Source organism: Takifugu rubripes, chromosome 19, assembly GCF_901000725.2.
Source record: "Takifugu rubripes chromosome 19, fTakRub1.2, whole genome shotgun sequence".
NCBI classification, from domain to species: domain Eukaryota; kingdom Metazoa; phylum Chordata; class Actinopteri; order Tetraodontiformes; family Tetraodontidae; genus Takifugu; species Takifugu rubripes.
Window position 1 is genome coordinate 18,450,133 of NC_042303.1, and position 12,235 is coordinate 18,462,367.

The 12,235-nt window shown below is 52.6% G+C and overlaps 1 protein-coding gene across 9 annotated transcripts in view; it reads right to left on the reverse strand.

The window, feature by feature from the left end:
* iqsec1b (IQ motif and Sec7 domain ArfGEF 1b) overlaps positions 1-12,235 on the reverse strand; it is a 71,127-nt gene that overhangs the window by 17,452 nt on the left and 41,440 nt on the right. The window contains exon 1 of one of the 9 annotated variants that reach the window (XM_029826096.1): positions 8,515-8,667. The exons of 5 other annotated variants lie outside the window; for them this stretch is intronic. In XM_029826096.1, the coding sequence (XP_029681956.1) occupies positions 8,515-8,561 (47 nt within the window). In that variant the 5' untranslated portion in view covers positions 8,562-8,667. 3 more of the 9 variants (XM_029826097.1, XM_029826098.1, XM_029826100.1) reach the window with 3 other exon arrangements.

The following is a 12,235-nucleotide window of genomic DNA, read 5'->3' on the forward strand; positions in this document are numbered from 1 at the left end:
AAACAGCCGGTAACGCTGCTCCCGGGCTGACCACTAATCCAGGAGCTGAAATCGGAACATTTGCCGGTTGAATGGGGCACGAAGGCCTCCGGCAGCTGCTGGCTGAGCCACAGGAACACGAGCCTGTTTCTGAGCTGAAGGTCAAGCAGTGAGGAGTCGATGTCCTCTCAGTGTCCTCCTGTGTTCCTGGCTGTGGTGGGATGAGCTGCTGGCCGGCCAACTGGGCCTTTTACACCGGACCAAATGTTTTCCCTCGGCCGATCCGGAGCACGGGTGACCGACCCGACCCTCCCATCACGCTCCTGCACAACACTGACTGGACAGGAAACATAAAGACCCAAGAGGAACCCAGAGATCCAGAGATGATGAGTCCGGCTCGTAGGTCTAAAAGGCTACGGACCCCCAAAACAGCAGCTAACCTCAGCAGCCCACTTTAGTTCGTACCCACGCAGGATTTGATGGTTGTGGAATTATCAGATACCATCAGCTTAATGCTGCAGCAGCGAGCCAACCGGGAAAGATTTGGCCTTGGAGATGGAATTCTACTCACCAAGAACATAGAGCCACACATAATCCTGAGCCATGGGCCACAGCCCCAAACTCATTATCGATGCACTCCAGCAAACTCATTAAAGTGTATTAAGATATTGGTGATGAAGGGAAGTGTTACGCAGCAGGGGGCGACTGTTAGTGACCCTCCGCCTCATCGGCAGTAATGAGAACCTGCTGCAGGAGGAGACGTCCCGGGGCTCAGCACGCGGCAGCCCGGCGTGGCCGACAGCGCCGGGCCCGTTCCGGAGATCAGGAGCAGTTCATCAAATACAGGCGGCTCAGCAAAACAGCAACAATGATGCAGCAAAGTGAGTCAGCGCAGCGGCACCGCTCCCAGCCTGCAGAGCGGCGCGAGGACGGAGGACGGGGGACGGTCCAGCCGCTGCCTGGGAACCTGAAGTGCCCCCCCCTGTCCAGCACCCCCCAGACATGGAAGCACAGCAGAGCCACACACACACACACACACACACACACACAGACGCAGCAGCAGCAGCAGCAGCAGCAGCAGCAGCAGCAGCAGCACGACACCAGCGTGGATGTCAAATGAAGAGCAGAGATCAGTGTGAGCAGCAGGCCTACCAGCAGACAGAGACCCAGAGCAGCTCCAGACACGGGCGCCATGAGCAGCAGGAGGAAGAGGAGGAGGAAGGAGAGGAGGAGGAGGAGGAGGAGGAGGAGGGGGAGGAGGAGAAGCAGGGAGCATCCTGATAAATTCACCTCCAACGGCAGAGACGCGGGCCCTCTCCACCCATCTGCCTCCTGTGCTCCCAGCCTTCTGCTCCCCCTCCTGTCACTCTCCTCATGGCCCCGCCCTCCCGACGCTCCCCCTCCCCCCCCCCCCCCCCCCCCCCCCCCCCCCCCTCTGAGCCCAGTTGTGACCGGTCTGATTAGGCCGTCCTGTAAGCCCTCGCTTCTGCTGCCAATGTTGCAAGATTTGTTTTTGCTGCGAGAGAAAGCCCCCCCCCCCCCCCCACCCTCCCCCCATCATTAGGACTTTAATGATGCAGAAGACTGTAACACAAGTGTGTTTTCCCTCGTGTGAGAAACATCCCAGTGAATAATAAAACAGCCTCTTTGGATGGAGAACGTGACACAAGTCCGGACTCGGAGCACAAGAGTCAGAGCAACAATTCCCAGGTTGCTAAATCTGGAATCTTCAGCTAGCTGGCTAATGATGCTAAAACAGCATTCCACACCTCCTACAGCACAAGATAGTGGAACCTTCCAAGGACACACGGCGGCGTTTGTAGAGGATCAGACTTACTGTTGCGCCTGTAACCTGCAGCTGGCACGGAGCGGCATTAATGTCCTCAGCCGTCCACTCTGTCCACCTGGGAGGAAGTCTGCCAGGGGCCGTGCCCCCTTCTAACCTCGGCACTCACGGCCGCTCGCCACCGCGACCCGAGTGGCAACAGTCGGAGGCGTCGGTGTCAACAAACAAAGAGGGCGAGAGTGAGACAAGGCGCAGAGCTGCACGCCAGCGGGCCGATAGGATTACTGCTAATGGGATTTCACCCTAATGGCTGCTGCTGCTAACAGGTGGCGTCCCAGTTTAGCTCAAGTTCAGCTTTGGCTCTAAAAACATTTTTAAAGCGAACCTGCTGCCATAAATACACCCACCGTCCCCTCGGCTGAGCTGAGCAGCACCGCCGGACTCACTCTCACTCCTTCACCCCCAAACGCCACCCTGCCTTCACCAGGACTTCCTGTTGTGAACAATCCTGCCTGCTGATTGGTCACGCCTCAGTGGGGCCAGATTAAACACGCCACTGAATGCTAAAAGCTAAAAGGAATGCGACGCTCATCTGCACACCGCAGCTGTTTCCAGCTTCCACTGCAGTTGCCTTTTACAACAGAAAGCATCAGTTATGGGCAGAACTCCCATAATGCAATTCATCTTCTCTCAAAGCACCATCAGTCTGTTTCTAGTGAATAAAACATTAAAGTGGAAAGAGACTTTCTTTTTTTTTTTTTCAATAAAAACCTTTTGATTGCAGTGGTGTTTTAATGCTTTTATGTTAAACCTGGATTTTTAGGCCTATTTGCATGAGAATATGGATGAGAATTCTATAAATAGTGATTGGGAAGAGTGGGAAGAAGGGCAGAAAAACAAGGTGGAGGAGCAGACGGGCAGAAAGACAACAATATCTGGAGGCACGTCATAACATAATGATGCTAATGAGGATAAAGCAGCTTGTTACCTGTTCTCAATAAGCCCCTGAAAAGCAGGACAGCTTGTGACTTCACGAGGATCAGCAGCAGTTTCGCACGCTGCGCAGCTCCGTGTGGAGCACAGATGGACTCGCACAGCAAACGCCAGAGGAAAAACACCCCCCCTCAATGTGGCCGAGTCCCTCTTATGTCCACGAAGATGCTGCTTTTAAGAACCAGATCAGCACTTTTGGCAAACCGTGCGGTTTTAAAATTAAAGCCCCGAGTCAGCTACAAACATTTGGATTTGTGTTTGAGTGATACCATGTAAAAAGGTGACGTAAGCTAGTTTGGAATTAGGCCTCACACTAGGCAGGCAGCTCCTCTCAGGCTGATGCTTTGTGCACGTACGTTCGCATCCCGGCAACATCAATGCCGAACTCTTCTTTTGTCTTCAAGGACTAATGTCCCACATGAATTCCCTCTCAAATAAAAAACTCAAATAATACGACACATAATATGTCCTGCTCAGATTAAACTAAAAAGATAATTTTAGAATTGTGCTTTTATTCCTGCCCAAAAGCCATTTGTCCAACATATTTTTATACTTGAGGTGAGAAAACCATGTTTTAAATGCGTGTAGCTTGATGTTCTCAGCTTGGCCAGTAGAGGGCATCGTGACTTCAGGATTTGAGCCTCTGGGGCTCAGGAACATGAGCAGAACTTGGACTTCCAGATCCGGGGAAATGATCAATATTGAGTGAGAGAGCAGCAGATATTTGCCACGCTAGATCCTCTCATCTCTCAATAAGAACACCTGAAAAGCTCCAGTTCTCACGCGATGTCGTCCTCAGGGTGGGACAGCTGGGCTGATGTTGTCCTCGGGCCAGAGCAGCAAACCATCAATGAGGTGAACACGCTCGAATTCAAATGAGGTTGGAAGACAAACTTTTTAACTATTGTCTCCTGTAATTGTGCAGCCTCTCTTTCTTCTGCCACCAATTAGAGCCTGGCATGCTGAGTGAGGGAGGGGAGAGGCCGGGCATCTCCATCAGCCTGCTAACCACTCAGGGGAGCTCATTAGAGCAGCGAGCAGCCCACAGCCTTGGTGTCGTCTTGGCACCACTTCTGACACAACATCAGCACCATCGCCTTCAACACCATGAAGGGAAAGAGCCTTCGTGAGGAGCGTGGAAGCTTTCAAGTGCTTCTCCTGACAGTCAGACTCAGGTGTCCACACGTGGAGTTTCATCTTCTCCTCCGGAACATCGTGAAAACCTTTTTTATTTCTCCAGCATCCTGAACCATCTGACTCACACAAGCCTTTTCATCCAGAAGATAAAGCTCCCGTTTCGGCGTCGCGGGTTATTGGCTCAGCGTGTTCTCGGATCGGTCTCAGCAGCAGGAGCAGGAGACGACCCGGAACCGTGAAACCGCCCCCCCGCCCTCGCCACCCGACCCGAGGCCTCCCACGAAGGACAAGTTTTCCGAGCAGACCTTTTTCTGGGGGAGGTTTGGTTTTGACAGTGGCTGTCAGACACGACTTCACTCTACATTTGTCTTCAGCTTCTTATTTTTATGAAAGCTTATCAAGCGAACACTGCAGACGTCGTGTAGACAGCTGAAGGCAGGAGATAAGCTCAGACGCTCGCTCTTAAAGCCAGGAGCTCCCATGCTGTCCCAGACTTTAGTGGAGCTGCAGATCTTTGCTCACTTGCTGCTCCGTTCAGTCACATTTATGATAAATCTGTCAGGTGAAACCTGGAGACGCAAACCCATCAGCAGCCTAGTCAAATCAATAAAAACGCTCTTCAGTGGGAACACGGCTTCTGAGAGCTCATCTCTTCTGAGCATCTCTGGCCGCGGTGACATGATCGACGTGATCAGATGAAAGCTGCCGGCAAAAAGGAGCAAAACCATCGTGTTTGTTGTTCGGGGAAAACGAGCCGTGGGCTTCAGAAGAAAGATGATGATGGGCATTATGGCCATTACGTCCATAAAGGATAATCCAGAATAAAGTGGCGCTGAGGCTGGGCGGGCTGCAGGGGAGCCACCCTCTCATCCACGTCTGAGTACGTCTGCCTCCGCAGAAACAGGAGGCAACAGAAGCTAAGAAACCTTTTCACTGGCACCTTTGGATCCAGATGTGGGTTCTGGGTCCTGACTGGAGTCCAACACTCCCGTAGAATCACGCTTTTGTTGCTTCCTTCAGCCGATTAACAGATGAAAAAGCTCCATTTTCAACCGCATCACATCAATACGGAACAGTTCCTCTGTTTGTTATTATCCACGTATAACATCGTAATTACAGCTTGCATCTGTGAACCGTTGTAGTAGCGGAGCCACGCCCACACAGGCCACTCAGGCATTAAAAGGCTTTTCATTAGAGGCAGCAGGGGAGGATAAATCAGTAAGTGGGGACCACTGAGAGCACAGCCCATAATTACCACTGGTCCGCCAGCTGCCTCCCCGTCACACCAGCATCTCAGGCGTAAAGCAGCCGTTCAATGACCCAACTCAGAGCCACGACACCTTTCACGCTGTTTACAGACGCGCTGGAGTCCCGTTGGGGGGGAGGGGGGAGCATTTCCATGTTTGTGTTAACCTGGATGGGATTTTAAAGCTGTCAGAATATCCGTAGTTTGTTGTTGGGCGACTCAAAGCAGCGTCTCCTTCTGTGACAGTCATGGTGCTGCTCGCCAACCTCCAGACGACTCCTCGGCATTAATTATGACGTTCATAATAAAAGCAAGTGTTTAACGGAGAGGAATTGCAAATGAGCAGGAATTGATTAGGTCTTCTCTCATACTAATTGATTGGAGACTTGAGCCACGGATAACAAAGGCAGGAGGGGAGGAAGAGATGCTGGCGACGGGCTGAAGAGCGTCCATCAAACGGCAGGATGGGAAATTAAAAACAGATGGAACATCTGTTCATAAATAACGAACTATGAACACCGTGGTAAACACCTCAGACGTAATATCCATTTGGCTTCACCTTATTGTGCCCTCTAACAACTAAAGTCCGAAGGAAACACAGGCAGGGAACTGTTCCCAGAACGCTCGGCCAAAGGCTGAGGCCAATTCCCAGCAGGTGCTTCAGAAACCAGAAGCCTCCCATGGATTATCTGCAAGCCAGTAATTATTTAGGACACGGCCGGCCTCACATTCCTGCTCAAACATGGAACATTTAGCAGATACATTAGAAATCAGAGTCTAGCTGCTGACATTCTTAATGTAAGGAGGTGTTGGGCGCCCTCTGATGGTGGGGGGAGACATAACGCGGCATGAGCTGGGACCCCAGGTGGCGACTGCCCACCGTTCAGGCAGTATCGACCCAATCAGAGGTCACGGTGACGCCAGAGGAGGGGTCAATGCTAACAGCTGAGGGCCAGAGCAGCAGCTGCCAACAGCAGAATCAGCTTCTTGTTCTAATATCTATTAATCCTCATGTCAATTTCAGTCCATTACTGATCCAGTCAAGCACCAGATGATGGAAGCAAAACATTCATGCTGCACATTAACCCTGGACAAACAGCAGTGGTAAAAAAAACGACACGAATAAACATGAGGAATTGAGACGCCACGGTGCACAAATCAGTGTGACCGATGGAGTCAAAAACCGAGCAACATGAAACGAGAGCAGACCCAGAACGAGCCGCTCTTCTGAACCGCCTGGTGGCCGGTCCTGCTGCGACCGCACAGACACAGCCGGGGTAAATTAGCACGTACGCGACACATCTGCCATCCCGAGTCAGGATCAAAGGGATTCCGTCCGTATGTAACAGCAAGCGTGTGAAATTGCCGAGGAAAGTGCGACCGAAGTCAGGTTGTAATCAATTCAACACAGACGCCCAAACCACCGATACGAAGCCACGAGGGGACGCAGCCAACAGATTTAGCAGCAGTCAGAAAGCAGCCAATGAGAGGCGAGCTCACCCTGCTGCGGCTCCTCCGGGAGACGCGCTGCCACAGCCGATCCGCGGCGTTCGCTGGCCACACTGGGAACTGTGGGGCCGCGGATCCGGAGACACATGGGCTGTTTACTCTCTGACATCCGGAGGCCGATGACACGAGATGGGGAGGGAATCTCACCCAGGTCACCTGGTGGCTTTAATTCTGCTCCCGGACTTAAATAAATAATACCCTCTGCCCCTTCGGCCGGCAGCTGAAACACCCAGATCAGGTTCCCTGGCCTCTACTGTTTCAATGGCAAATCTTTTTAAAGGGCCTGCAGGCAGAGTGGGACCTTTAAAAATTACAGTCTGCTAACATTTGAAGGGGAGCAGCTTCTGCTGTAAAGCCGAGCTCTTTAAACACAATTTATTGGAATACAGCTTGAGAAAAGCAGCTCAAAGCCATAGCAGATAAAGTTCTCTCTCCCTGTCTCACTCTCTCTCTCTCACACACACACACACACACAGGAAACAGGGTCCCAGAGAGTGAGACCTGCGTGTAAGGAGACTGGTGAACGTATGAATCCCGTCTCCTCCCGCTCACACAGTGGCTGCTATCAAAGGCAGATTATGACAATTCCAACAAAAACACCATGAAAGGCCTGGGGGAGCAACAGAGACCAGTAGCCTCGTTCCCGGCTGCTATGTGGCTAATGCTTTCTGTCTGTTCCTGTTTCTGTAGAAGCATTTAAAGGAAAAGCTGCAGACGCTTCGGCGTTGGCTTCTCCCGTCAGCGAGACAGCGGTGACACTCTTAACTGATCAAAGCGCCACAGTGAGCCCGGAGGAAAGAGCCGAGCTGCAGCTATGTTGTACGCTTCAAGCTAGCCGGCTATCACGATAACAAACACCAGCCAGTCTCACAGCACAAGCCTGAGTTTTCTCCTGGCAAACTGCACATCGTCATCAGGAATCCAACGCTAGCCACCTGCAGGAGGCTGGCGAGGAAAATCTAATAACAGTAAAACGCCCCCAGGCGGCTGGCGGCTTTTTCAGGTGTGACTGACGGGTCGATTGTTGCTTTTTGAGGCGTTTCACACTCAATAGCTGCGTAACACGCAAAGAGTTTGTTGTTACGCTCCAAACTCAGCTCAGTATCGAGTCCTGAAAAGATTCTTTTAGGATGTTGAGTTCTGAGGAAATTGGATCGATGTGACCTTTGACCTCCAAACAGAAACCAGCTCATCCTCAAGTCCGTGTCGATGGACAAAGTACCCACGAAGACTTTAAGGACTTTCAAGAGTTCATCCCTGATTGCACATTTACGCAGCGCTGGAGGAGACAACAGGAAGTGACATTGCCTTCGGCGGAGGCTCTCGCTGCTGTGGGGGCGTGACGGTCACGTGGCGGCGGCGTCCAGGAGGGCGAGCGAGCGCGCGCTGCAGCGGACTGGAGTCAGTAATTGAATAGAATGGCTGTGAGCTGTGGCTGGCTGGCCCACACAGCCTGGAATTATAGAGCAGAGACGTTCACGGATGTGATTGGCTGCTGCTGACTCTGCTGCTCTGGCCACTAATTTTAGCCCGGCTGTGGTCAAATCTCCGCGTGCGGCCATTAACGCTTTAACCCGTCCCCTACCTGTCCTCCCCACAGCCCGTTTCAGCCGCTTCTCCGTAACATAGCGTGTGATTAACGTGACACGGCGGAAGCGCCGGTTCAATTAGTCCGCTGATGAAAACACGACTTCCTCACAAAGCCGCACACGTTCGTGGCGCCTTCCGCTTCCAGACGTCCCACTTTCAGACCAAACGCGTCGACTCCGACGAAGAATTTCGTGTGTAGCTGCAGCCTGATGGCGCGTGCGCGCGCCCACACGTGCACACGCGCGCGCACGGCAGTGGAACAGGGGCCACTCACCTTATCGTCCGCACTGAAATGCAGAACTTCCACATTAGATTCCACATGCCCTCCTCATGGCCGGGCTGGAGGCTCCACACACGGATCCTTCACCTCCGGTTCTGAGAGACCCGAACGAGCTGAGAGAAGAGAGGACGAGCAGCAGTCCTCCTCCCAACATCCACCCCGGCCGCTCCTCCCCTCCCTTTGACCCCAACACATCTACTAGTGTTTTGTGGCTCTGTGGGATAGATGACTAATTCCCCCTCCTGGCGGTCGGGTTACCACTGTCGCTGCGCCCGATTCCCCATTTTTCCTTTCACTCAGACGTAAAAGTAGACCCAACACGCTGGGAGCAACACAGCAGAGCCTGGTCCGGCATGACCAAGTAAGGCCAGCTGGCTCCCACCAGACCCGGGGAGCAGAATCCCTGCTAGCTTTGGTGCGCAGCCTTCGCGCACGCTCACATTCCAGCAGCTGCGCCTTCCTCAGCCGCCCGTTCCTGCCGCCGTTCCTGCTCAGTCACTTCTGCTGTCTGTGCTGCTGTTTGCTCTCAGTGTGACGCTTCCCTTCCTTCCCTGCATCCGTGGCTGGGGCTGGGAGATGGAGCAGAGAGGTTTAGGAGTGCATTAGGACGTGAGTCGCCGCCGCCGCTGTGTGAGACGCACACTCTGATGTGTGAGGAGACGAGGAGCTGTGTGGAAAAGCCCCTTTACGGCCTGCTGCACAGACTGTTTACTAGCAGCTAGCGCTCCTCAGCTGCACCTTAGCATCTGGATTAATATGACGGAGGGGACGTGTGGCTGTAGCACAGCAGATAAGAGGATAACACGGCTCCAGCAGATGGAGATTTAACAGCAGTTTGCTGGAGTAAAGTTCAGGCTTCATCAAATTTCTAAAACTCTTGGACATCAAAAGAGCCGAGCATGACGCCCGGTCTGAGTCCCAGGAACCTGAGAAGGTGACCTTCCTCTGGTTCTTACAGTTCTCGGGCCTCCAGCTGAATGTTGGAGTTAAACAGAACATTTCACATTAATCTTTTATGACATCACAAATAGTCTGAAAGCCGATGCTGCTGGATGTGGAGACTTGAGGCTATAAATGTACAGTGAAGGACGCGCACGTCTGTTTAAGGGCTTGTAACAGCAACGAGAACCAGGAAAATGGATCTTCGAGGCCGTTCTGGCGGCTCCTCCATTCCATCTGAATGTTTCCACAATTATTTGATGTTGTGCACACGCCCTCCACACGCGTGTGTCCTGCACCGAGCACCTCGTCCGTGAAGCTGTAATAAATGAAACCGCATCGACGGAGAACCAGACGAGGAGACTTTCCCTCTGAAGGACTTGCTGACACGGCGTAATGCAAGTGGGTCCGGCGAGCATGTGACCAGTCGGCCTTTGTTATTTTAGATGTTTAAGAATAGAGGGGTATTTCTGCTCCCCGTTGGCCTCTGCGTCCTTCCGCACCGCAGCTGTTGGACATGTCTCTCCCCGTCTTCCCTCATCTGCCCGCCTGTCTCCCTCCAGTCACCTTCACAGGCTGTTGGCAGCGTGCATGTGACCGGGCCATAAAAAGGCCCGCGAGTGCTTCCCATTGGTGTTTGGTGACGTACGTTTGACGGGCCCATCGGGGTCCGTGCGCTGATCATGATCCCGAGATCCAGAGCAGATATTCGTGGTGACGAGGAGCCGGTCGGCAGAGGGATCTCCAGGGTGGACCTCCTCTTCCCTCTGCGTCCCACCATGTGAGGCTTCCTGCCACAGTTGTGAGCTTTCGCTCTGGCAGCCTCTTCACACTTTGATGTTTCTATTTCACAGCGTTGAAACCACCGAGCGGGTGGCTGATCTTCGCTGTGAACAGTCTGCTGGCGGAGGGATACTCTCCACAGACAAACATATGTAGGCCCGCAACCCGTCTGGTCTCTCACCGCATGGAACTGGCGCCCGACTAAAGGCATCCAAAGCCCCTCTTTAACCCGCCGTTCTGGCTAATTTCTCTGGCGCAGCATCACTTTTGTCTGTATTTTCAGCGCAAACAAAAGTCCCGATGAGGTCAAAGATGAAAAGACGGAGACGTGTTACGTCCTTAGGGTCCTGTTAGCTGCTTCTGATTCCCTGGAACATGCAAGTCGGGAATATTTCTGTTTTTAGGACGCTGTTCCTTGTTGATACTGGTTATACTGGTCCGCACGGAGGCCTGACAAGACGGCCACTGCACCCGTCAGAGACATTGTGCAGAATTCTTCAGAAATTCTTCAGAAATCTAGAAGAAATGACAACCAAATCCTGATTTCTGGATCCCTTTTGAGTACCTAATCCAGACAGTGTGATAAATAAAATAAGGGCCTGTCAGGCCAGAAATCCAGAATATTGTCACTTTTAGACCCATCAGGCAGGACCATCAGGAGGCCGTTCTGAGGTCCTGGGTGACCACTCGCATCCATTCATGATTAGGAAGAGTCAAGGGGGGGGGGGGTGCTCCAGGTCAGCTCTGCCGGTGGGAAAATGGATGAGAGGGAATCATGAGGAACAATGGGATCACTGGGCATGAGTGATGAAGGGTGGGATGGTGGACGGCTGGAGGAGACGCATGTGAGGACGACTGCTGAGAGTTTGGTGCTGTTCACTGAGCCGAGATGCTGCCGTGAGATATCCGGCTAGATTTAAGGAATGATGCACATTCTAGTGGAACCATCCACCTCTGGGAAGGTCGACGGGGGTGGGAGTCAAGACGAATAGAATTTCCAGCAGGCAGCAGAGCCTGGAACGGTTCTCCTCGCTCTGGCTCCAGTTTGTTCTACAGGTTAGGGAGCAGCTGCTAACGTAGCACGACGAGTGAAGGAGGCGAGAGTGAGGAAGGTCTGCACGGCTCAATCACCCACCCGGGGGGGTCTCTTCCAGGAGCAGAGCATCAGTGGAAACTATGGTCTGGCATCATGTCAAAATAGGCTGCATTGATTTTAGATGGTGACTCAGGACAGAAGGATCAAATCACCAAAAACTGGACCGGACCAGAGGAGTCTGGACCGGACCGGAGGAGTCTGGACCGGACCGGTGGAGTCTGGACTGGACCAGTGGAGTCCGGACAAGACCGGAGGAAGGTGGACCGGACCGGCGGGCCCAAGGACACATTAATATTGCCATGTGGGGAGTGATGGCTTTAAGACGGGTTTCGCTGATCCTGCAGCCTAATGAAGTGGATCTCCAGCATCCAATCACTGTCTGCTGTTCAAAATGGAAAACACAGGAGCATTAAGCCAAACCGCGGGGGGATGTTTCTGTTTCCTCCCCCAGAGACACGGTGGTGTGGAGCAGAGGGGGGGGGCTCATGAATAAATATGAGCTGGAACAGAGAGAGGATTCATGCTTGGAGAAGCTCACTCAAACCTTACAGTTTATTCCCGTTCAACTGGGATGGCTGCAAAGAGAAGTTTGCATTTTAATACCTGAACAAAAACAGAACTCAAAACGCTCCAGTTTGTTCCTCTGGGACCAGTTTTGATCCCTAATTTAAAACCTGCACCCTTCAGCTCAGCATCAAACCCTGTTGTGATGATGTTGGGGATCGTTTCCATCACCTGTGACCATAACAGACGCCAGTATTCTGAATATGAAGCTCAATAGAAAGCAGCACGACTGCTCCCGTCCTGTCCACTAAAAGACACTTGACACAACTCAGTTTTATAAGATCGTGACCCGGTACCGACCTGAGTGGCGCTTCCAAAGAACAGACCGGAGCG